Source organism: Phaethon lepturus, unplaced genomic scaffold (genome assembly GCF_000687285.1).
Source record: "Phaethon lepturus isolate BGI_N335 unplaced genomic scaffold, ASM68728v1 scaffold17966, whole genome shotgun sequence".
In the NCBI taxonomy this organism is placed as follows: Eukaryota; Metazoa; Chordata; class Aves; order Phaethontiformes; family Phaethontidae; genus Phaethon; species Phaethon lepturus.
Window position 1 is genome coordinate 23,840 of NW_010547087.1, and position 27,025 is coordinate 50,864.

Sequence of the window (27,025 nt, forward strand, 5' to 3'; positions counted from 1 at the left end):
AGTGTACGTATTTTGATAAATAAAAAGACTAAGGTATATTCTGAATGGCTTGGGTAGACTTTGGTATTTTTAACTATATGATACTGCTTGTACTTAATATAGATTATCTAAGCCTAAAAGTTCTCGGAATAGTTAACTCAAGTAATCCCCGATTTTAACACCACAGAAGTGCTGACTATAAACTTTGCGCACACACACCCCCCACAAAAAGCCCAGGATAACAGCACTTAATGTTACAGTGGGCAGGGCCCAAGGCAGTAGAATTCAGTTTAAGGAAGTTTTCTTATAAACAAGGTCTGAAAAGATCAGTATTCAGTGCTTCCAGTCAGAATTAAACGTTTACTTCAGCTTAATTTGCTTTTAGTCTTCAGAAGATAGGCCCATCTGGGGGTAAAACTGTTTCTTTTCTAGATCTCTGCAGAAGGTGCATAACCGGAATTGACGGTGGTGGTTCTGTGACAGAACGTGATCTATCCACAGAACCTCCAAACAGCAAATGGTCTTAGACACAACCTGAGGCTGAAGTTCTCCAACTGCAGCAGCGAAGGGAATAAAGGTGCAGTCTCCTCTCTCGCAGCTGTGTGCCAAGTCATGCAGTAGGCGAGAATCCATACTTGATAGCGTAGGTGGTAGAACAGTTCCTCACAAAATCTATTAAGGTTTATTGATACAAGGGAGGTTGGGTTGTTTTTTTTTTTTTAAAGATTATTTATTGTAACAACTGCTACACTAGTCTAGGACTTGTTTGTCCTTAATTTAGACAAATAAATCAAACAACTGTTAATAGAAGGGAAGACATTCAACTTTAAAGAAAAGTCTGTGGGTTTTGTAGGTTAAAAAAAGGGTAGCTTTTGTAAAACAAATAATATTTGTCCTAACTAATTTTGTGAGTTTGAAGACATGTAGTTTCAAACACTGTCATCTGGTACTAAACCACACATCCTACATGAGAGCACTAAAATCCAATTACAAACAGGGAAAAAACCCAAACATATGACTTTGGACAACTTGAAGACAAGAGCAGTAAACGTATGAGTCAAGAGTATTAGCGTATGCAACAGCAGCGATGTGATTAACAAGGGTAGTCTGGAGCCTCTGCAGCTATGTACTATCAGCTGCTGTTTTCCAGGAGCCCGAGTCAGAAGATGATGTACAAAATGAGCCAATCAACAGAGAATCACTGGAAAAAAATAAGTTACCTCAGCAGATATGAAATTAAAAGGACAAGATTAAGAAACAGAAGCTCTGTACTTATGACAATGCTAGTTTAAAAAAAAAGGCAAGCAGGAGTAATCATTATGCTACAGTGGGAGAGAACCGAGGTTTTTCTAATGCAAACTGAACTGGCACAGTGATTAAAACCAGGTTTGTTCTTCTCTCATTATGGTAATTACAACAGCAAAATAAAGTTGTAAGATCACTCTGACGATGCTGTAGTAAGCATGGAGTATCAAAATTAGACACAAAGATAATCGCTATTCATGAAATAAAGTTGGGGTATGTTTCTCACGTACTTTGAAAACAATATAAAAACCACAGACAATGCGATGTGTTAGCAAGTCCCTTGTGCATTAAGAGTTTATTTTATTTTTGTAATGGAACTGCACCATTGGTTACTCTAATTGAGGTATTTAGCCAAAATCTAGTATATAGTCATTAAAATAACTACACTGCCTTATAGCTATGTAAAAACATTTGTACAAAATTTGTGTCCAATGTCAAATAAATACATAAGTTTTGATATTTATGTAAAGAAAAGTGATTTGGATACTCTTACAGTTAAAAAAAACTGGCTATTTCACATATTTTAGGCAAACATTCAGTTTTACATTAAAACAGACCTCAAACTGAAGCCCAGGAACAGGTCAAATACAAAATGTAGAAACTTAAAAGTGCCAACAAACAAGATAATTCAAGTACAGTAAATGTTAAAAAATATATATATTTATTTCAACTTTCAGACGCTTCCAACAGGTACAAGCCATCAGGATTTAAATAAGACAAGAAAACATTTGAGATAAAGGACAAGAAACGTTGTGTTCCAGGATAAAATAGGAACTGTTAATCCACCATTTTAGAAACAGAAAAGTCCACAGCAACTTATAAAAAGAGATTTAGGAGATTATTTCTGTTTTGAATATGGCCTGGAAGAATCACAATTTATATCCCAACCACCAGGCGATGATGACTTTTCTGTATCCATGCTCTGACTGTAAGCAGATAGAAAATAATTACCCCCATCTTGGTTTTGACTTGCAGAAGAAATTGGATATGTTGTTCCCAGAAAAGTCTGATGAGTGAGTACATTAAAGTGACTGAATTGATGGGACATATTTAATTGTCTACTATAAACTTGGAAGTTATTGAAAGGAGTCTGTTCAACTGAATTGTGTTTTTCCCCTTCAGCAGAGCATGTTGTAGAAACTGGAGTAACTGGTTGAGTCTCTTCCAAGTCAGTTTTAGAAGTCTTTTGTGCTTCAGGAGATAACTCTCTAACTGCCAAGCAGCTTTCTTTTGCATCTACTCCATGTGAGCCCTTGGCCTCTGTCTGCAAAGCTTCCAAGTGAGCATCATTGCAGATTTCTATTTGTGATGTTTCATCCCCTGAATCCAGAGACATGTCCTCCTCCTCCTTTTCATCGTTTTCTACAAGAACTACATTAAAAAAAAGAGAAAGTCCTATTCTATTGAAATACAAACTTTTGTTAGAAAAGCTATACACTACTCACAGAGTGTTACGCTTCAGGTCTGCGAGTCCAGTATCACTTAAGTCTTGGTCTTCTGCCACTCTTGTTCACTTACTCAACATACACACTTAACCCTCTGTGTGAGTGTCCAGTTATTCCGATGCTAAAAGCTTCTGCACATTGTGTTCGTGTTTAGTGTGGGGAAATCCCAACTCCCAGCTCCAAAGGGGATAATGTCAAAACAGCATCTAAAGTTATACAGTAGGTGAGTAGTTGATCAGACAATTAAAGGAGTACAATTACCGACACCTCAGTCTTTTTGTTACGGTTTCTAAAAGCTATCATTAAGTTTATCCTCCTTTATACCACTTTGGGATATGGCTACTTTCTGGAATACCATGTTAGCCTGTAATTCTGCATTCAAGATCTCCTTTGGTGCTCCGTCCCAGCTGCTTTTGCCCCATCATTGCACATAGAAAAAGAGTAGCTTGAGAGTTGGGTTTTCCTTGCCATCTGTAGTGTTCATTTACAATAGTAAAGGCACACTCTCTCAAGGACCTCCACCCCACATGTCTAATTAGGTAAAGAAAGTATAAGGGCTTTTTAATTACCTGATTGTCTTTTGTGAGCATCGGAGGGAGGAAGGCTGTTTTCTTCAGTAACCGAGTTGTGGTACCCAACGAGACTCTTAAAATTTTGCATAAAGTCATCAACAGTAGCAACCACTATTCCATTATCAACATAATTTGCAAATGTTTTGACATTCTTTTCTGAAGACATAAAAGGAGATTTTGTGTTAATTTTTAGCACCTATTATCAAAAGAGGGAGAGAAGTATTCATAAATTTTATTTTTACCTGTTAAGAAGACAACATGTCTCTGTTGTATGTTTTGAGCCTGAAGCCTGATAAGACAATCCAATTCTGGAGCATTTCGAGTTTGAGAGTCACAATTATGGTAAGACAGAATCTCAACCAAGTGCTTCTTTTGATAGGTATTCAGAAGGGTCAGCAGACTCAGGGCATTAGCATTCATTCTGTAAGGGCAGGGCCGGGGGGGAAGCACACTATTAGGAAGATGCTTGATTTAAGGTCAGTCTGAATATTAAAATTAAGTCAAAAGACAAACATAAGACTAAGTTCTACTTCACTGGGTTTTGGAGAGCATAATTGAAGCTGAAGTATTTTAACAACTGGTATTTAAAGAATACTACTTACCTCCCCAACTCTTTAAGTTTTTTTTGTATTTTACAGTGGACTTTCCACTGCCATTTCCCATCTGGGGTATTGAGATCCTCCAGAAACTTTAAGAACTGTTTTAGTTTATCTGTTTCGGAAATATTGAATAGAAGTTAAATTTTGTGGTATGCAAACTGAAAATACTGCTTCAGTATCTACACAAAGCTGCTTTCTGATTTCATTGAAGTAATTACACAACTGTGAACATTAGCCTAGTACTTCAGGTTTTCTTCCTAGCAGATTAGCCAACAACAATATTCCAAAACTGAGATGCTTCTTTGTAGGTCAGACGCCCAACAGTGGTATCTGCTTTTGTAAAAGCTGAATTCAGTCATCCATGGTCTGCCCTGCTAAAATACCCTTTAAAAACTGGTAATTTTGTTAAAGATTTTCAAATAAAGAAAAAGTGAAAGAAATGAGCTTCTCCATTTTTTTTCAGCATATTTGTGGATTGAGTAGTAAGGAATAAGTTTGTGTAGTTACGTGTATGGAACCTTTAACACAAACTTAGATAAGATCTCCAAGTTCACCTGTTCCCCAGAAACATGTTCTCCAAAAAGCCCACAGAGGTAAGGAAGAGACTGAATTAGCTGAAGTTGTCAAAAAAAACCCAACAACAACAAAAAAAAACCCCAAACAAACAAAAAAACCCTTCCAAAACCAGAAGACTTGAAAATTACAAGGCTTGACTCTTCACTGCGACAAGTACAGCATCTCTCTCAAATGTCAGGCTTTTTTTGTCTGTGTTTTAAAGCTTCAGAAAATATCACACTTACCTATAGTGATGGCCTCTGGATTAAGGACAGATTCATCTGACACAACAAAACCACCAGACACAAACAATTCATTGTAAGTGTGATTTTTCACATCATCCAAACTATCAACACCAGCAAAGCTGACACAGGAAAGCCTCTTCAAAGTTACTAAGCCAGGTATCTGTTTAAAAATGTTATAAATCAGAGATGTATATCAAAGATAATGGGAAAAAAAAAAGGGGGGGGGTGGCGTGCAGGGATGTACGACACACGACACTACAGAACTTCCCTACTTACTAGTACCAAATGTCAAACTTCAAAACACACTTTCAAAGAATTACTATCTTTTCATTTTCCAGGGGAGGTGCTTTCTCAAAAACATTACAGGAATGGAGAACTGAAGTTGAGCACTGAGAATAATTTTACTTTCTGTCCAGCACAGGTTCATAAACCACAAGCTGTCAGGGATACCTAAGGTAGTCTGACAGCTGCCTTCATTTGCCATTAGCGCATCACAGAATTAGAAGCGGAACTACACAGGCCTCTGTACAACTTTACAACTACTAAGAGTAAATGTGCATTAGCACGTATGTGGAGGTGGAAGAAGTTACTGGGTATATGATGTAACAAGATGATGTATTTACCACAACCATTTTTGTTTCTTCAAGTGGCAACCAAACACAGGACCGCATTTAAACACTATGCTGTTACAAGACAGTGGCCTTGCTGAAAATGAGCTCGCCTCACTATGCTTTAACGGTAGCTTTCTGTAGTCCATATTTACTCATGTGACATACCTTATGGATGAGATTGGCGATGTCTTCATTTTGGATAATTATCAACAGTTTATCTAAAGCAGCTCTTCTTTTGAGGAACTGTTCTGGATGGCACTCTGTATTACCTAACTTTGTAAGATATTCCTACCACCACAGAAAGAGAAGATTGTGAAGAAAAAGCGCATCGGTAGTTCAGCCAAAACAATCCCCATGCAATGACCATGTTAAGTGAGTTTTCCATTCAAATGAATCTCCGAGAGACTGGCTTCCTTATCTTTCCAATACATTAATCGGAAAGATGCAGCAACAGAGAAATAGGCTGTTTCAGCCTATTTCTTACAGAATCAGGCCTAAGTGGCCAACTGACAGGCCATCAAAACTGCGTAAATTTTCAAGTAAAGCCAGAAGTTTTTATTATTTCACTTTCAACTTTCATCATCTACATTTAAATACAGAAGAATAGTAATCTCTGAAAGTTACCTGTACTATTAACTGGAGGGGAAGGGCAAAAAAATCCCAAACCACACACATTGACTTTTCATACATTCTTTCTAAAATGGTAAGCCATCACATTTTTGCCCTTGTTTTTTTCCTATAAGACTACCCCCCAGCAGTATCTTCAGAAAGAACCCAACGACAGCCTGTTCTGCTTTCCAACACTAAGAAAAAGACTTGCATAAAAGCTAAATGTAAGCAAGACTACCTCAGAACCTCAAACGAGAAATGGGACAGGACAGCCTACTTTCACAATTCACTTTCACAATTCAACATTTTCTGGAACAAATTTCAGACTACCATATGTTTGCAAGCCCAGTTTTATACATTTGGATTTGAAAGGCACTCTATTCTACTGTAACACTAAAGAGAGGCTGAACAGGAACATATTTACCTTGATTTCTTTGCAGAGAATGCTTTCTTCCTCTTCATGAATATAAAATTTCACAGTGTTTTTCTGTACATCTTTAATAATTTTGACCAAACTGTTAAATACTTCAGGTTTTAACTGGCTTATAAAATCAGAAAAGGCTGGTTGGGTTGAAATGTTTAAGTTCTCTGGAGATTTCTGTGTCTTTTCTGGTGGCTCCATCAGATCACCACTGGATGAGGTCTGATCAGCTGTCAACATATCCTCTGTTTTAGCACTCACACGATCCGTTTCCTCCTGCACTAGGGATAAGCTTGATGAACGCTGCTCATTAGAATCCAGATCTTCCACCACGTTATTACACAATGGCTCTGATACCAATGCCGTATCAGAGTCCCGGCAAACAGGTAACATGTCGGGTGGAGGATTCGGTGCAGCGTTACTAACCACTTCTGCCGATTCAGGACTAGAATGAACTGGTGGCGTCTGCCTAAAGCACGAAGAGGACAAAATAACACTATTCAACTTTTCACTCAGTGTCTCTATATATTCTTGGACAGAAATCTCTGATGCCTGTAAACATATGTATTCAGAAAGTCTCATTATCCTCTCTCTGGCAGAGAAGACTGGTGTGGACACACCACTAACATAAGCAATATTCTTTTGCTGCAGTATCTCCTGAATCTTTCTTGCAAAGAGATTATATTCTTCTAATAGTGTAGTCTCTATTATTGCACTAATGGAATGCTTAGTTGTAAAAGGGTGATCCGCTAGCCCACACTGATCTTCAAGTTTCTCCACTTGTCTTGTATAAAGTCCATCTTCTGCTGTCCCCTTTTGTGTGTCTGAAAATGGAGAGTATGGAAACTGATAATCAGAACTTCTCTGTCTATTTATTACCCGGGGGTCATTAGGAAAGGCATCCTTTGGCGGTAAATGCACCAGTGGTTCTTCTGGTGATTTCAGACCTATATAGGAAGAGTTAATCATCGTCATCTCATGTTTGCAAGTCATACACAACTGATATACTAAAACCTCCAAACCACAGTTTTAAAACAGCATTACTGTTGTGCCTCCCCCCTCCAATCAACTTAAACCCAAAGACTCAAGTGTTACTGTCTGCTGAGATACAGAAGCACAGAAAATGTAATAGCTCCTAAGATGGTAGAACAATAAAGTCAAGGTTTGCTCAGAAAAGCAGAACACAGGTAATTTTGCCAGAGATAACATCTGATTAAGCATAACAGGAACTGCCTTAATTACAAAAAAAAAATCAAATTAGAAATCAAGCAGGGTGACAAATATTCAAATATTTTCATTTGCTGGTAGGTTAAAATCCTCAGACTTGCAAAAGGCTTATTTTAGCCACACACTTCCTTGTGAAGTTAAGACTGCAAATTGCAAGCTGCATGTCTGATCTCACAATTTAGAATAGAATTCTTTTTGCTTAAAAAGGTAGGATATTAAGTCTTATGGTAATTATTGATACACGGAATCAGTTATGCTGCAAGGAGTGCTGAAAGCCTCTCACAATCCAAACCTTCAGATCACTTCTGCAGCATTCAGTTTCTTTACCATCCACGTTTCCACATTCAAAACTATGGTTTTGTTTCTTTTTAAACCAATTTTAACACTTTGTTGCAATTAATGATATATACACAGAGGTATTTCAGTGTGTATCTGTTCCATAAATACTTCAAAGGAGGTTTTCTTTGAGTTTTTTTTTCAGGTTTTTAAGTGTTGCATTATTGTTAAAGCTAATGCAGTTGTAAGCAGAAAATGAGATTTCTGGAACAGAAGCAATAACCAAAATAGTACAGACAGTTTCTGAAAGTTAGTGTTCTTTTGGAATGCAGTCATTTTTGTAGCCAGTTTTAAAAAGTTATATTCAGTCCCTGATTTGATCATGCCCATCCAGATCCAAAAGGAAAACATCTGCCACTAACAGGATCCCTTTTTCATGGTGACATCATCACCTCATAGTTACTTTATGCCACCAGAGTTACACTGAGAAACTAGAAATGTGGTTCCACTTTATTCTCCTTATAAATGAAACTACATACTCCTTCTTCATCCTTAAAAGCACATACTTTGAGTCAACACAAATTTCTATTTTCTTTAAAAACACTAACCACAACCATAAATGACGTTATTCCAATTAGTTCCATTCCATTTTAGTTGAACTTTTTTTCTGTTGCTCTTTACCTTCAGCATTGCTCTAGACCTTTTGCATACACGAGTATATTAAGACTTTGAAAGACTCGGTACCAAATCATAATGTTAATGAATATACTTAGTTTAAGTTCGTTTGAGATACATAATGTATTTTAATTGCCTTGTATCTCATTATTCTTGAACTGCTCAACACTTAAAAGCTATATCACTATTATAATCCAGAAACATTGCACTATAAGCAAGTCTTAGTAAAAGATTAAAAGCTATACTATGGCTTTAAATTTAGGGCTATTTTTATAACTTCTTGCATTTTAATACAGCTCATCAGTTGCATACCAATTTTTAGCAAAGTAATTTTGTTCTATGGCACTCCTGTCTGCACCTCCAATGCAAGTAAAACTTCAAATCCCAAGGTTTTTGAAAAAACTAATATACAATTCACTCATCCCGATTTGATGGAAAGTTTTTATAACAATTACATTAGAAAAAAAGTTTTCAAGATATCATCGATTAAGAACTGATTAGGTTATTCTTCAAAGGTATTATTTAAAGTTTTCCAGAAAGAAAGAAACTTCATTTTAAAAACAAAAGCCTTTGTTTTTACTGAAGGTTTTTATTTAAAAATGTTCAACAGAATCTAGCATAACAGAATATAAATGCAAAATATTCTCTAACGTAAAAAACAGGATTAAAAAAAAATAAAAGGATGATTTAATCTAAAGTTACCCTTATTTAAACAGAATTCTTTGAAGGCAGCATCCTTCACAGATCTACACCTTTGGGTCACAAGTCTTCACAAAAAACAAATGCATGAGCAAGGAGCAAAACCCAAATAAATAAACACTTCAACTATTAAAAGTATGATTCATGATTCAAACATACTCTTTGTTGGTAATACCTTGTAACTAGATATGTCAAAGAAACTAGAGACGCCTGCCTAAGAACAGGTGTTTCAGAGCTGCTGAAGTTGTTACCCTTGCAGATTTAAGAGTCAAATTCTTCACTGCCTAAGAGAGGTCTCCTCCTACAGTGACTCCAAAAAGAGGATTCCTGGGTAGATTTTGAAATCAGAAATTCAAACACCACCTGACAAACAAAGCCTAGAATGTTCTGTTTCTTCATATCCAAGATGAATGTCATCAAAAGCCATCAATTTTAAGAATATCTATTAATGCATTAATAGACTCTTACAAGAGAAAAAAAATAAGCAAGAACAAACACAATTTTTGTTGTGTCCAAAGCCAAAGAGCCTCAAATACAAACCAAAACTGAGTTAGGATGGACTTACTCAAATACATCTGTGCCCAAGTTAGGTTTCAAAAATAAGATTCAGGTTTGCTTACTATTTGCAGAATTTTACATTATGTAATTATGAAGAAATGAACGGTAACGTGATACAGAAGTAGTCCAGACAAGTTGAGGACCCATGAACAATTACCTCCTCCAACACTTTCTGATGTTGTTGGGAAAGAAGCAAGACAAACCCCACACTCCTCAAGTCACAAACTATGGAGAGTTAAGTTCTTAAAGTGAGTTTAGCTGAACATGATCCCTGTATCAAAAGTAAACCAAACTTTTGTTGAAAAAGAAAAAAATGAGACATTGCTAATTTGCCTTCCTGCAATTGTGCAGAGACAAAAAGGACAAGACTGATGTTCTCTGAATTCCTTTCTATAGCTACCTTGCTACAAACAATGAGACATGAAGAAGCTGTTGGATTTAGAAAGCAAGCCGTTTCAGAAAAGAATAAAGCTTCCTTTAAATAATATTACTAAATCAATCTTCGTTCCCTAGATTAGAAATGCAAAGCTTTCTAGAAGATACTATACAGGAAGATATGCCCAGTAAAAATTAAGTGCCAGTAGCCCAAAACATTAAAGGCTCTTTTGACTTTCCTACACCCTTCCTGATGTACTTCAATAAAATCAGCCCACTTGCTGAATAGCGTATTACTGATCGAATTTTCTGACAAAAATTCAGTATCAGGCAAGAATAGGAACTGCTCAGAAGTTCAGGCCACAATGACATATGCAAACTGTCTCCCCAACTCTTCTCACCTGTTTGCTTATCTTCATGTTTTTCCAGGTGATCCTCTTGAACTCTTCCTGCCCCTCCTGAAGGGGAGCAGCAGTTAGCATTTGTAGAGTTTCTTGGTATTTATATAGCACTTTTGACATGATCATATTGCAGAGCTAGTCAATACTTACTGCAGTAAGAGCTAATATAAAGAACTGATGTCATAGGAACTCAAGAAATACAGTGATGCTCAAGACAATTTCTTTCATCTCCACAGAACAGCACTTCTCCCTCTGAGAAGACTTCAGAGACATTTTTTTCTAGTAAGTTTTGTAGTCTCACAGATGACTGTGCAGTGTGTCAGTCAACTGACAAATCCTTGCATTAACTCCCACATCCAACGTCTATGATGTGTTACAGTCCTTAGATGCTTAATCATCCATGTAACTAGCCATCTCAGCAACCATATCCTCATCTATATGCACAGTGGCCATTCCCTCCAGAAATAAAGGAAACAATGTCCTATTCGAACAGCTTCACAGTCTCCATACTCTGTAACTTAGCAAAATACCAGAACAGGTTTTTGATGTTTGGCTCTTAAAGAAAGCGCAGAAAATGTTACCCAGAGCTACCCTGACATTTTGTTGAAAGGCCTAGGAATACCATAAAGGGAAACCTGTTTCCCCTGCTCTCCTCCATTCTCAGCCAAACGAACGAAAAAGAGCTGTTGAACTACACAACTGGATGGATATCAGGAATGTCCAAGAGACAGATTCCAGTATTCCTGGAACACGATCAGAAGTTTTTACTCAGAGAATGCAGTTAAATTCTATCTGGATTTAGTTATAAGACGACTTGATTTGTAGCCTTAAATTTAGAGCTCTTCCTACAGTTTCCACATGCTTCAAATCCATGCTTTTATGCTCTTCCCAACACTTGGGAACTTGCTTCAACAAGAAGTAGAACAAGAAGTTTCTTCTGTAAGATTATTTAAGATGTAAATGTTCAGATAAGGACAAAGACTTTGAAGCACTTTCAGTAGAAGAGCTTGATGCAGTAAGAAGTAGACTACCTTCTACAAGGAGAGTACATTTTTCGTAACTTTTCTGGATTACTAGTTGCAATTATCCACCCATCCATTCTTTCAACAGAACCTAGCAAGTTCAAACACTGAATTCAAAACAGTTATGTACCTCACCAGATAAATACTCAAGCATTCACATTTCTGAATTATGTCAGTATGTACCCAAAGCAATATTCTCCACCAGTACCTATTTTCATCCAGAAGATTTCTGTATTAATCAAATATCAGAAACAACTGCATAGGATATATATAGGCTCTATATATGCTTGTGTACTCACACGTGACCCAAGAATGGGATCTATGAAAGATACAAATCTTTAGAACATGTTTTCATTCATTATTTGTATCAATGTCACAGTTAAACCCACCTTACCTGTAATTGGAATAAGTTTCCAGTGCATTCCAACTTCTCCTATATTATTTAAGTTGGAATGTTGCCTGCGATAAACATGTTCTATAGGTGTACTAGGACAGGGACTGTAGTCTTCAAAACTACTTACACTTCCAGTGCTTGCTTCCTAAAAAACAATAAAAATTCTCATCTCAAAACTTTTTGGTAGCTATTAAGCTTTTACATTCTGAACAGCTGACAGTAAGAATGCACCTGAGTTCACCAGCATGTTGGCAATTATGCCATCAGTCATGTCAAGTCAAACTTCAAATGTTTGCATGAGGTACTTATATATTTCATTTACATGTTTGATAATTTCTGAGACAGACATCTTTGCTGACGGTCTATCATTAAGTAAATAAGGCAGTCCTGAATGCATGCCTTGGTACAGAACCTGGGTGGGTGTGGTGGTTTAGCCCCAGCCAGCAACAAAACACCACACATGCAGCCACTTTCTTGCCCCTCCCCAGATAGGGTGGGGGAGAGAATTGGAAAAAAGCAAAAGCCTCATGGGTTGAGAGAAAACAGTCTAACAGGGCAGCAAAGACAGAGGAAATACTACTACTATTAATCTAACTGATAAAGGATATACAAAACCAAGTAATGCACAATGCAACAGTTGCCCACCACCCAGTGATCGATAGCCCATCCCCAAGCAGCAATTCCCGCCCCCCAGTATATAAACTAGAGTTGGCTGAGCATGACTTTATAAGGTAGGAAACATCCCTTCGGCCAGCCTGGGTCAGTGTCCTGGCTGTGCCCCCTCCCAGCTTCTTCTGCACCAACCTGTAGAGCATGGGGAGCTGAGAAGTCCTTGACTGTGTATAAGCACTAAAATTACTTGGCAACAACTAAAAACATCAGCGTGTTATCAACATTATTCTCATACTAAATCCAAAATACAGCACTGTATCAGCCATTAGGAAGAAAATTTGCCAACATCAGGACACTGGGGCAGGCAGGAAAGGAGGCAAAGAGGGGAAAAAAATGAGGAAAACTGCCTGCTCCTTAGCCTTTTTCAGGCTGTTGTGTTGATAGCTGACTAAAGCCATGAGATGTTGGCATTACTAAGGAACTGCCTGCAACTAGTATTAAACCCTTGAACAATCCAATTTCATCCCACATTCCAGATGGTTAGAAGCAAAACAGCACAAAGATTACAGGCAGGACAAACTCTCTCCTGCTCCATGACTTAGAAACAGGCCTTTGTGTACAAGTATCAGTAACAAAGATCATAGAACCACCACTGTAATGTAATTGAGCAAGCAGCTGGGGCACTCTGAACTCTAAGCACAAGAGCCTTCTTCAAAGGCTGTTCTGCCAGTTAATATACTATTACGAAAAGTATGCGTGGCAACACGTATACACCACTGCACCAAGAGAGCTCACAAAGAGAGCTAGGCATGCATTTAAGTGCTCAGAATGTTTCAACTCTGTTCCTGCCAGAAGTAAATAAAGCCAATTCCTCAACCATCTTTAATATCCCTTTAAAACCTTCCACTATGCCCATTTTTCAATGCTTTCTCGCTCAGACACAGCTAACGGGACTGAAACAAGCCCATCATCTTTTCTACAGTACAAGACCAAAAGACAAGGACTGCAGGATCCTCACTTGGGCACACAAGTGAAGGGTATTTTCCTGCCCTATAAGATGCCTGCTACTATTAAGTAGGAGAGAGAATACACTTTGAAGAGGCTGGACCAAGACCAATTCCCAAACCTAGAAAATAACTACAGTTAGAGTGAAAGGATGCTTGATGGTTGTAAAGCAGTAAGTATCTTTTCTCTACTAGAAGACAACTGCAAAACTTTGGTGTCAGCAAGCATCAAAAAAACCCCCTCATATACAGCACTTGGCAACAGAGTAACAGAAGTTCTGCTGCCTGGTGCTGAAGCAGCAGCATATTACACTTAACTGTAAAGCTAGTGAGGAAGACTGACCATGGTTGCTCTGGATCTTTCAGGTATTCTTAACTATAATTTTATTACAGAAAGAGTAGACATAAAGAACCAGAAACACATATCTTAGAGTTAAGAAAATTTCCACATATGCTCCTACCAAAAAGAAAAACTTCTTCACAGAAAAGTTAGCGCTTATCTATGTCTACCTATGTAAAAAATAGAGTGTTTTTTTCATTCAGTCTCATTGATGAAAACAGTACATTCATTATTGACATCTACCTACATGGCAGTTTCACTTACTTTTAAACGTAGTGTGTGTTCAAGGCCTACTTCATTAGCTGAAAGCCGTAGATCAACATCAACAGGGTAGGGTAAGCGTGCCACATCAGTTTCCAGTATCGCTGGGCTCTGTGGGTCCTTAAAGTTAACATTTTCAGCCTGAGCAGTATTAGGAAGCTCATGATCATCTTTGTCCTGTGCTGGAATGGATTCATATTCATATTTTTGTCTCATATCCTCTTCAATTTCATCAGTGCTTAATCCTAAAGCTTGATTTACAGACCGTGCCAACGATGAATCCAAGTGTCCTGCACTAGCTAGTGTTTCTAAAAGCAGTTTAATGAGGCCATGTGTGTCAGTAACAGCAGGGTCGGATACATCTTGCTGCCTCAAGTCAGTATCATGTCCACAAAGACCAGAATTAATTGAGAAAACAGAGTGTGGCGAATCCGAGGTTCTGCCCCCTTAGAGTAGGGGGAGGAGGGGAAAAGTAATCCATTACTAAGTTTTAAGATAAAGGCAACACCAGACATGCCCCCCAAACACCTACCACATACCCACAGTCTCACTCTTCAGCATCAATTCACACAGTACACATCCATTCATTTTCTTAACAAAATCTTTATACAGGTAGATGTTGATAAAAGGGCAGTTTCTAAAGCTAATAGTCTCCCCCAGATAAATAATTACATTTTTTTTAGGTCACTCAGTACCACACTACTGTATTGTTTAATAGAAGTCACATACTATGATCTATGTATTTTATGGAAACCTCGTAAAATTCTCCATCACTTGTTGAGAGAAAAAGATTCGTTAAGCAAAATATTTCCTTCTCTCCATCCTATCACTGTTGCTCCAGAAGCTGATGAGTATCTTAATGCTTAACCTTGCAAGTTATCTTAGACTAAGCATAATTCTAAAACTTCACCATGCCTATTTATACTAAATGTAATTTTAGAACAGGGTTATTATTCTTCTACTCATCCCCCTGGATGAGGAAATACCATAGGTATTTATTCTTCTTGGAAAGAGACAGGCCAAGGAACTACTCATGACCCCCCACCTCATTTATCATATATGGAAATCCAATGTTTAGACACTTACACCCACAATATTTTAGCTAAGATTTTTTGCAAGACAATTAATTTTAGGGTTATAAAAACATGGAAGTCAAATCATAGATGTTGCTGTTTTGGTACTCCTGAAGGAGTTAAGTCAAAATTTCATTTTAAACAGATACTGTTCTGATTACAGACAGAAATGCATTTGGATATTTTACAGTAATAATCAATGTAAATTGACCCTGAAGGTTCACAGACTTCCAAGCAAGAATCCCAAGATCTAGCATGTAGCCTCCTCCACCCACACATGCCAGTATCTTTTGTTCCGCTCAAAAGGGAAACTTAGTCCTAACATCAATCGCGTCATCTTCCAAAGTGATTCATGTACACATGAGAATGACTAGTGCTTGATATAATTCCCCCTGTTCTTTGTGCCATCCTTCTCCCCAGTTTTCCTCCTTCTGAAGGAGGCCTGTATCATTGCCTTGAGAAAAGCGTCAGGGAAACAGAAACCAAAGGGTGTTTTTTTGGTGGATCTTAAGTGTCAGTATCTGTGATAATCAGCTGAGATGTTTGGATGTAGATGACTTCAAGTACAGAAGAATTCAATCTTAACTGTGTTCATGCTTAGAAGTTTAATTCTCCCCTTCAATCTTAATTTATTAAGTATTATATAGTGTATTGGAGCCATAAAGAATTACAGCAATGCCTAAAGTCAAACTCTGCAAAAGACATTACGATATGCTTAGTACTCTATATTAGAAGGTCTTTGGACAGTTCCACAGCTAAGGAAACTCTTTGGAAGTCTGCCTTCTTTCCAAAGAGGCAGAACAAAAGCAGCTTCCATGATAAGTCCTATTAATTTGTCTTCTAGAAAGAGGCAACCTACATAAAATTAAACTACATCTCTATTGATAGATCTCAGGCCAACACTTATATGAACTACCATGCATTAAAATATCCACAGTATGCAAAAAATATTCAACCCATATAGAGTAAATGTTAAGTATGCTTTGAATTACAACGTTTAAAGAGGAAGTCTAAGCAAAGACTTTCTTACCTTCATACTGACAACTGTTCTCTGAAGATTCACTCATTTTTAAGTATTTCCGCAAATTTTCAGACTGTTTTTCCAGCTTCCTTTTCAGACCACTTTTATTTCTAAGGTCTTCAGAATCAGAATCTCCACCTACATTTTTTTTCCTACACTGGATTAAGTTAATAAGTTCTTTGAGTCTATCGGGATCATAATCTCCAGAATGAGGCAGTTTTCGCTTGCCAGCAGTGGCTTCATATTTTGCACGGATTCTTTTCCCGCTTTTTGTGTTGGCAAAATCAGAGTCATCTTCTGTGGCTTCATAGTCTGAGATGGGACTGAACTGTTGAAGTTTCCGATTTCCCTCCATCAACTCCTTAGCTCTAGAAACAGGTAGTTGATATGCCTCACAACCAAAAAGATAGTTTTGCAAGGAGCTGTCAATATGAGATTTATTTTTTGGAGCAGAATAAAGAAATTTTTTGTCATCCAACCGTGATTCATACCGATATAATACAAATTCTCTATATTTTCCAGAGCCACTACAGCATCTTTTCAAATACTCATTTATATACTTTTCCACAACAGCATTGAAATCTGCAGTAGTGTCTTTACGAGACTGGATTAAAGCAAAATGTAGAGACTGAATAAACTTTGTGAATTCTGGAATGATTTCCTGATTTTCGTGCAACACCATGGTAGTTGAATTTTTCTGTGTTCCAAATGGAACACTTTTTTGTGCTGCCATAGGAGAAAAGGGAATTCACAATTAACATCAAATCATAAAGCTATAAATAAATGATGACTATTTAGCAATATTCTGTATTATACATACTTGGTGAAACACAGTTTGGAATGACTGTGGAGAAATAACCCAAAAGCCAGGAAAGGAGGTTTTTTGTGAATAAACCAGTTTTAAAGTCTACTTAAAAGTCAACCTACTCACAGTCATGACGAACTGCTCATTTTCATAATTTTATGGTAACCTATATGCTAGATACACATTATCATTTCCAATTTAAACCACTTTACTGACCCTTCTAGAAGAAGGCCACTTCAAGGGCTTACTAAGGTTTACTAAGAAGCAGCCTAACAACTCCCTTCAAGAAACGGGAAGCATTACTCCTTCCTATGCAGTCCCAACACATTCATTGTACTGCTTCTAAGCTCACTGGACCCTTATAAAATGATTCAGTTTAGTAACCCAGCAGAAAGGTATACAGCTTTTTCTATTCCTTTGCAAAGCAGTACAACTCACTAAATCGAAGAGATGCAGTAAGAGCATGTGCCAAGAGCAGGATTTCCCTGTCCTGGGAAGCTATTAGATGCTTTTACCACATCCTTGACACAGCAAGTTCAAGGAAGCTCTAACTTAGACCTCTTTTTTCAAATTTCTGTTCATTCACACTCTTCCCCCCTCCCAATCATAGCCTGAAACTCTTCTCCATTCAAACATTTAAGCACCCCTGAAGACTGAAACCAGCGATTGACCTTGTGTTTGGCAGAAATTGGAGCTCGCATGCCTTTGAATGCCACAGCAGCAAGAACTAGAGTATTTTTAAGGAACTGGCAGGCACACACTTTAAATGTCATCTTATAGCATAACCAACTGAATTTTCACAATTGTTCCTTAAATCAGAAAAATGTAAGGGATTTATTAAAATAAGAAATATAGAGATAAGAATCTAGGAAGCTGCCAAGACTTAGGGCAAGAGCTTCTTTGTAAATACGAAATGCCTGGAAAGAGCTGCGTGTTGACAATATCACTTCTAACTCACAGCCCGCCAAAAAGGACTGCGTTCTGTTGCTAGTGCTATTTATTGCAAATTTCAACTATAAAAGATTGAAGTTTCACCTCAAAGCCTTGAAGTTCTACTAAAGTCAAGTCCTTTCAGTCATCCTTTATTATCTGGTTGTATCTATATTTTCTTTGCTTATTTACTCGGGTTTTGGTGCATATCCCAATGCAAAAAAAAAAAAAAAGAAAAATTACAGGTGCATTAAAGACTTTCAGATGTTTTGTCCTTAATGTTTTGATGGTTAAAGAAAGTCCTCAACCTCTGAAGTGCAATGTTATTACTAATGCATAGATCTCTTGGACTACTGATGCTCAGTTCTAAGAGAATATACAATCAAAAAATTTGAACAAAGTTTTACTTTTGAAAACATAAGCAAATGAACCTAAAATATGTAGTGTGATAATTACTTTTGTAACGAAATAAACACTTTTTGAACACCATCACCATGACCATAACCAATGCAAAGTGTTATTCCTAGTTTACACTGACAGGCTGTAACACTAGAAAGTCTTCAACAGAATATAAACTACATTTAATTAAAGCACATACACAACACACTCAACAGTGAACAAACTTACTTGAGCTCATTATACCTCTAGTTTCTGGAAACAGAAACAATGCATGTAGCATGCGAGGCCGTCCAGTTTGGTGGTCTAGAACACAAGAAAATAAAATTAGTTAAGACAACCACCACTATGCTGTAAAAGCATGCAAAAACCCACCCCCCTAAAAAAAAAAAACAAACCCCACACACCAAAATCAACCCAAAGCCAAAAAACCCCACAGTATGCATACCATAAGGGGATGTCATTTGCCAAGGAGAAAGAAGAAAAAGAAATCCTCTGTCCAGAAGTGGTTTCACAAGAACCTGTTTTCAAGAAAAAAAAAAAAAGTATACCATTTCAAAAAAAGACATTTATTTGTTCACTATGAATACTCCTACTGTCTATAAGCTAAATTCCATCATGGATAAAGAAGTGCCCTGAAAAAATACTTAAGAATATGCCAGCTAAGGAATTCCAGTGAGATCATGGAGCCTGTAGTACACCCCAATTACTAGTTAGTACAATTATTTTTAAAAAGAGGAATAGTCAAATCTGTTGCACTCACAAGTTTCTCTTTCTCTAGTTTTTGAAGTAAACCTTCCAAGTGACTACCAGAACGGGACTTCTCCACAACTTCATAAAGGCTACAGTACATGCCATTCTTCAACACTGGCACAATACAAGGATAGAAAGAGAAAGTAAGAAAAAGAGAAGCAATATTGTAATTCAGAAAACTTTTTAAAATTCTGAGTTTAAAAAAAGATAATCTAGAACTATGTACCTTCCTGTGCTCCTAGGTAAGTTTCTTTATAGAACAACGCTGGTGGAATTTTTTTCTTCAATTGATCAATGCTCACAACTTTTTCAACCTCAAGCTTCTCAGGACTGGAGACAAAGGATAGGGGCAGGGAGGAAAAAAAAACAAACCAAAACATAAAGACTTCTTTTCTCCCCCATAGTCCTACCCTCATTCACCAAATAAGAACTATCAAATACACTCTTAAAAATCAGTTCCTTGGACTATCTCATGCACCAGGGGTGTTTATTCCTGCAAAGGACTGCGTGTCAATTCAAAGGAAAAAAACAAACAAACAAGAGATGCTGACAGAGTTGTGTGCATGAACTAAAAGCAGCTCTAGACCCGCATAACTCAATACTCTAGTTTGACACATTTAAAACTTCTATCCAAAATTCACCAGTCTCTACTAGCCAGACTTTTAACACAGCAATATTTTAAACTTATTCTTTAGATGATAATACTCACAGCTTGCATGGAAGCAAAGGACGTGCTGCTGATTTCAAGGAAACATGGCACAAAAGTTTGCCTTTATTCCAAAGCTGTCCCCTCCATAATGTATAGTTAGACTTATCTAAATTAAGATGGAGAAAGACTGAGTGAAATCACTTGTTACATGGGACTGAAAGGAAATGGCAATAAAGAGGCTACTGAAACTCCAAAAGCAGTTTAGGGAAAATAACATACTAATATGAGACCAGACAGTAATATGTTAAACAATAAGTTAAAAGGTGACAGAAAGGGCATTTACAATCCTATCTTGTTTTGACCTGCTTTGAGCAGAGCAAAGGAGTTGGTATGTTACCTGTACCTGTCTAAATAAGCATGCCCTTGATGTCAACATCTGTGGAATGATATCCTCTGTCCCTACCTTAACTGTCAAACACTTTTATACATATTAATATTTTGCTTGAATGAGGTTCAAAAGAAAAGCAGGACAGAGGATCATATTTGAAGTGCCATCAAACGGCAGATTTGGGAATAGAAGATAAGTTCTTACTACGCTGTAACTAGAAAAGGAGGGGAAAAAGACTTTTGCTTTGCTCAGTTCTGGCTTGCTCTGGGAAAAAATACCCATTAAGACGTCTGATCATCCAGTATCAGGAAGAGATGCACACCATCAGTATGGTACAGGATATAGTCAGCATAACTAAGCAATCATTCTGGTTAAAGAGAAATAAAATTACATGGGGAAAAAGATCCATAGCCTTCCAAGTCTGTATCATAAAAGCAATAAATTTCAATTCCTTCTTACCTGTAATTCTCTCCATGTTGAAGCTGTTTGATCTAATAAAAAGAAAAAAAAAGACAGAATGACTAAGCCGAGACAGAATCTTCTGGCAACTAAATTTTACGTTAAGGATACCTATCTGTCTAACAAAATAGCAACACTGATAATTTGCTATCTAACCACAAGCTATCACTGCTGCAGCATCTTGTGTTATTTTAGATATCTTGATAACTATTTTTAGCACTGCGTAGTAGAGCCCCCACATCTGGATGACTTCCTATCAGTATGGGTATCATATTGTATCTCTAATCAACTGCCCATTTTGATAATTCTCTCCACAAGCAGTAAGATGACACCAGAAGAGTTCAGTGACAAAGTATACAGAGTATTTTTTTAGAACACCAAGCAAGATGTGAACATTTTTGTCTGTGAATTTCCTCAGTTAAGCAAAAAACCCACCACTTTATACATGGATTCCACCTAGGCAGAAGGTGAGTAGGTGAAAAGAGCAGCAGAACTGCTTCCTACAGGGGCCAGCCTGTTGCATTAAAACCAATTTGGTCACCTCTTGCTTTGCATTAGAAGTATTTATTATGCCAATTCCCTGTGACATGTCCATTCATTTCAGCACTGGTCATCTAAATCAATTCTAAGCTACTGCCAAGAGCTATGAATTCTTCAGGCTGCATGCAGTCTTTCCAAAACTCATTTCCTAGCTTACCTTGATGGGGGCAAGAATTTTGGTACTTGCACCATTTCGTCTTTATAAGTAAACGAAACGACAGCATACGGACAAACATGTCTTGGTCTTCGCCTTATCTCATCAAAGCCATATTCGTAAAAATAGTACTAGAAAAAGAAGTGAAGACAACTTAAATTCTAATTAAATTAGTTAAATTAGAATTCTGTTAAATTGTATTTTGCAAATACACTAATAATCCATGATCTTTCTTCACTGAAAAGCGTACTCTGTTTCACAGGAATGGCTTACAAAACACACCTCATGATTAATTACTTCAATAAACAAAGGGAGTTTGTTTCAAACCCGTTATGCCAAACATTAACTGGTAAATAAAAGTTACCATAATAAAACACATTTATGTTCCCTTTACCAACAGCCTGTTTCTTCAATAGCTGATACCTAAAATAAGGAAGCTTTTAAATGCTGTTCTCATATATACTTTGTAACACAATCAATTAAGGTAATTTTTTCACCTTCTCCTCCCTCCTTTATCAAACCCTGACAGGATGGACACTATGTCAGGAGCTAATCAAAAATGAAAAAATAATTTTGCAACATTTATTTGAAAGTATATTCTTGATATGGTAAGGGACAATTAACAAAAAAAAAAAATCACTGCGGAAAGTAAGTATCTCTGTGAGTTTTGGAGTCCATCCTTAGTTCAGTCACAAAATTCTAATGTTGAACGTTAATTAAGGCAAGTTTGTGATGAGAACTAAAAACATACATTCCTTTTCCAGCCATTTGATTCTGTGCCCAGCTCTGATTTACAAAAGTCAAAAGAATTTGTAACACTGAAGAGAATGCTTTCAAGTAAGTACCCTGAGATCTATGGACCTGATAAAATAATCTGAGTGCAAGAGATCACTGCAGTAGGAGATGGAACAGCTGGAGGAATAGAGATGCTTGAAACTGATTCCATTGTCTCCTCCCTCACCTTCTCCAAACCTGAGAATTTGGTAAGGGAAACAAAAGAAAGAAAAAAAATTTAAAAAGAAGCAGGATGTTCTTTCCTTGCAAATGTTTTCCCTTTTAGGAATCTCACTTAATGCCCACAAGCCAGTTCTACTTTTACACTTCAAACTCTACATACTGGATGGGGCTCTGAGCAACCTGCTCTAGTGGAAGATGTCCCTGCTCACCAGGGGGATTGGACTAGACACCTTTAAATGCCCCTTCCAACCCAAACTGTTCTATGATTCTATATTCTCTCCTCTCCTTCCCAGTCTACATTCCAGTCCCCATGTACATTCCTTAGCTATTTCCTATTCCACCTACAGCCTAATCTGAAGGAGATCTTCTCCATCAGGTCCAGGTATGTATAAGGCAAACAGGAGAAGCTGATGTGTTGTTCTGTAATACAGGCATCTGTGGGCTACTGCTAAAAATACACCAGGCTGCAGCTTTACAGGACATGCTCACTATGTGTTGTATCTTCAATGAATTTATCTCCATAATTTCCAAGTTCTGTTTATAAAGTTCTTACATACAACGATAAAGCATGCTCAACTTTCCTCTACCTGAGTGAGTTCATAGGCTCGGTAAGCCAACAAGGAGGTTACTTTATTTGCATTCTTTGAAACGTGACACTCATGCTTTGGCGTTGGATCTAACGCACTTTTTACTGTTGATTCCATTGCTTTCATACCAATGTGGTCATATATGCTTTTCATTTTTCCCTGTAATAAAGCAGAAGAATTGTAGGCATGAGCTTTTTCCTGAAAACTGGCACCTTGCTTCCAGTACCAAAGGAAGTAAGAGCAAGAAAATGAAAACAGGCCATTAAAAAAACCATTTATAGGAGTACATTATTTTCATATTTTCAAAGAAAATGAGACATTTTCAGCTTTTATGAAAATTTATTATGCTTTATTTAAGCTCAATATCAGTATCAGATTTTAAATCTGATAGGGTTCTAGTTTCTCTACAGGCAGATGAAGTTCAGTAAGTTAGGTTAAAACCTTTTATTTTATCAGTAAGCAATATAATCCTTCAAGAATAAGCAATATAAATTTACCTTTATTATTTTAAAAACAATGACATCTCCAGTTGCTCCAACTTCTAGAGGATTAGGCTGCAATAAGTCAGCATACCTGGAGATATATACACCTGAAAGGAGTATAAAAAAAAACAACAACAAAGAAACCCCACATTATGCTGAATGTTAAAATGTCATTAGAAATTTAAGCAGCATTACATGGGATTAAAGCTCAATGTATACCAAACAATAAAGATACAACAATCTTTTTGGCATATGATCAGAGAAAGGTGTAGAAGCATGTTCACATTTTGCAACTTCAAGACAGTAGAATAGTTTATTTGCACCAACTGCAGTATGAAACACGACAGCAGAATGCGGACACTAGCTCAGTTTGAAAGCAGCACACCCACATTACTGAAAGTGGTGTGACCAAGAGTACAAGCCCTGCCCAGAGGCTACACAGATACTGCTTTCAGGTGGTTTTGGTTTTTTTTTTGAACAGCTGAGGTCCTTCTGTACAATGTCCCATTGCACAATGTGGACATAAACGGTAAAAGTATGATTGAGAAATAAGGCAGGAAAACACTGGCATCTTCATCAAACTTTCATTATACACAGTTGACAAAAAGACACTATTTTGGAATTGTGAATTGACACTCAAATGGAAAGGTAAAATAACTTCTTGCTTTTCAACACTTCAATTATAATTTCATAGATTTTAAGGCCTCAAACACACACTGTCATTTGTTGGTCTAGCTGACTACCTCAGATCAAATAACTGTAACTGAACCCAGGTACTCAGAAAAACATCCATTTTGCTTAGGTTCCTCTCATTCCAACTCTCTATTTAACTGCTTTGATAAATTGTTCCAGTACCTTTACTGGCTAAAACAGTAAAAAAATTACATGCTCATATATCTTTGTTCTCCCCCTCCTCATATCTGTTCTGCTTTCAACGTTCATATATTGTCACCTCTGCATCATGTTACTCTGACAGAAGATGACAAAATTATTTCTTAATTTTCTATTTTAAAAGCTTTGCAAAAGAGACTTTGCAATTTGCACTTTCAAATCTCTTAACGCCTTGTGACTCTTGCACATATCCAATTATCTATGCTCTTCTTGGATTTGTGGATTCAAGAACTTTAGTTCTATCTATGTGAATACTAAGCTAAGCTACTATTTCCATTAGTTACTTCTGGATGCATATACATGCATATACGTATGTACAAACACAGAGAGGCACACAGCCATAAATTATATTAGGTCTTTGGCCTCCGAATTTTACTGGAAGAACATGATATATTGGTTTGACTTAAGCCAAAATGAGAATTAGATCTTCCCTTTGGGAAAGGAATTTAAATGAACTAATCAAAAACGGAGTTATGAAATGAGATTCTGACGTCAATCTACTTTGCTAAAAATACCTAGCTGTGATGTTCCTGCAATAAGTGATAGAAAAAGGACTGAAAGTTCACACAACTGCATCACATTAACTGCCAACTCATACGGAATAATACCAGCACATATAATCAAAAGATAGTTACCCATGGAAGGGCTGCCAAGAATTGTTATTTTGGAGTGGCCCACCTGCAGCCCCTTTTCGCATATGCTTTGGATCTGAAGAGAACAGACATTTTTTTAAGCAAGTCTATCAGGAAAGCCATAATATGAACAGAACTGTGAGAAACAACAATTAGAGAATTTTGATTGAGCTAAAAAAAAAAAACAAAACCAAAAACTAACCCCCCAAAAAACCTTTACAAACAAAATCACCCAGAGATAAGACTAGCCTGAATTGCTACATAAACTGTTAAACTGTGCAAGCCAAACACTCAGTACGAAGCAGTTACAGACTTACTCATGTCTTAAAAAAAAACCAGCCTCCCTATACCTTAAAACACACTTTCTGAACATTACTTCCTTTTAATACCCAAAGCACAAGTAAACCTGAATACTTTAGAAATTCTGTCTCTATAATAGCAGACAAAGCACAGGAATTCCATCACTTTCATTAAAAACATATGATCAAAGAAGAGACACAGAAGATAAGGTCCATTTTCTAATATTACAGGTTACCTTCTTTTTAAGATAACCTCTTCTTGACTAAAAAAAACCCTCACCAAAAACAACTGCAATGAAAACATGTGACATTCCTTTTCAATTAAAAGAAACCAAACACAAAACCAATAAACACCCACATGCCATCCAGAAATCTATCCTTTTAAAACAGATCCTAAAACAGAACAGATACTTTACAGAGTCATGTAAATGGAGCACCTTAAATAGCAGAGAATAAAGGATTTAAATGGTGACATAGGATACTATCTCCTTCCCACCCTTCTACACCTTTGAGTGCTGAATTTTGCAAAAATAACTTAAAGATTAATAAATGTGTCAACAAAAACATTCAGTTTAAAAACAAAGCCTCTTAACTGAAAAAGAGAAAATATGATATGCAAATTTGTCTTCTTACCTGAGATCGATCTACCATCAGAAATGCATAGGTTTCAGAAAGCTCTTTTTCTAGGCGACCATCAAATTTCAGCTCTCTGCGTTTTTCTGTGAACTATTATTACAGAAACTTCTTAACACATGTAGACAGATTACTGCTGTCACATTCAAGTGTCAATGTTTTAAGGACCCATCTATGTTAGCAAAAGATACTTTGACTGAGACTATCGTATGCTAAAATTCAATTTAAAAAACATTATACCCATGGGAAGTAACATTGGCTTAATCTGCCCAAAGATGTCTGTCTCTGTTTTTTTAAGGAAGAGACACTCTTCAAACAAACCTATGCAGTAATGTTTTAGTGTTATCTTCGTAGCATAACTACCTAGAAGCATCCAGCTCAATGCCTTGCATATCATCTTTGAAATTCCAGAAATAAGCCTTCTTCTCTTTTTAGGAGACTGCGTTATCTCTTACGTTATAGTAGCAGGAAAAAAAAAAAGCTTCAGAGTTTACCTTATAGTTTCAGGGTAATAATATAGCAAACCAATTATGTATTTTATTACTCCATACATGAAGCTTTTTGTCACTGGGACTGAAAGCTTATTTCACAGTTCTGAAAGAAAGCCAAGGCTGGATATAAGATACACCAGATAAGGTACAGCAGAAGCGCTTCAACCAAGCTGCTCCGCTTACTAGTTCCAGTAATTGACTCCTTCATGTACTACTTCTTGGAAAACAACAAAATTACAGAGGCTGTATAAACTTGGTATCAGAAAAATATTTTACATCTTAAGTTTCAGAGGAAGCATCAGGCCTTCCAAATAAGACACTATAACATCTTTCCAGGTTATTAAAAATACAAAAAAATTTTTAAAAAGTGGAAAACTAAAAATGCAAAGAGACAAGTGGCGCCAAATACAATTTTTCTTTTAGTCTTTTTTGAGTATCTGGCAGGCACAATTTTATGTCTATGCAGTAATAAACTTGCCTGAAAAATAGCTGCCCACATTTTTGGGGATGTGAGTTTGCAATTAAATATCAAGCACATAAGCAGAAAATAATCTCCAGGTCTTTGCCTCCAGATTCAGAAAAAACATTAGATTTGATTTGACTTGTACCTTATTCATAAAGAGAAGCCACAAATATACTCACTTCCTTTTCCAGCAGTTCACTATGTACTAAGCTGGCTCTCTTGTAATTAAAATTGGAC

The 27,025-nt window shown here is 36.9% G+C and overlaps 1 protein-coding gene across 1 annotated transcript; it reads right to left on the minus strand.

The window, feature by feature from the left end:
- Positions 1–2,122: 2,122 nt before the first annotated feature.
- FAM208A (family with sequence similarity 208, member A) lies at positions 2,123–25,921 on the minus strand. The gene is made up of 23 exons (XM_010289537.1): positions 25,835–25,921; positions 24,906–24,978; positions 23,395–23,486; positions 22,898–23,056; positions 21,357–21,484; positions 20,660–20,691; positions 19,873–19,978; positions 19,390–19,493; positions 19,174–19,277; positions 18,859–18,931; positions 18,638–18,716; positions 16,297–16,995; positions 15,483–15,485; positions 14,189–14,624; positions 11,969–12,113; positions 10,553–10,609; positions 6,345–7,165; positions 5,477–5,599; positions 4,701–4,860; positions 3,904–4,012; positions 3,544–3,722; positions 3,299–3,457; positions 2,123–2,655 (listed from the first exon to the last, which is right to left on the minus strand). The coding sequence occupies exons 1-23, from the start codon at positions 25,850–25,852 to the stop codon at positions 2,123–2,125; spliced, it is 4,392 nt and encodes a 1,463-aa protein (XP_010287839.1). The 5' UTR covers positions 25,853–25,921.
- Positions 25,922–27,025: the final 1,104 nt, after the last annotated feature.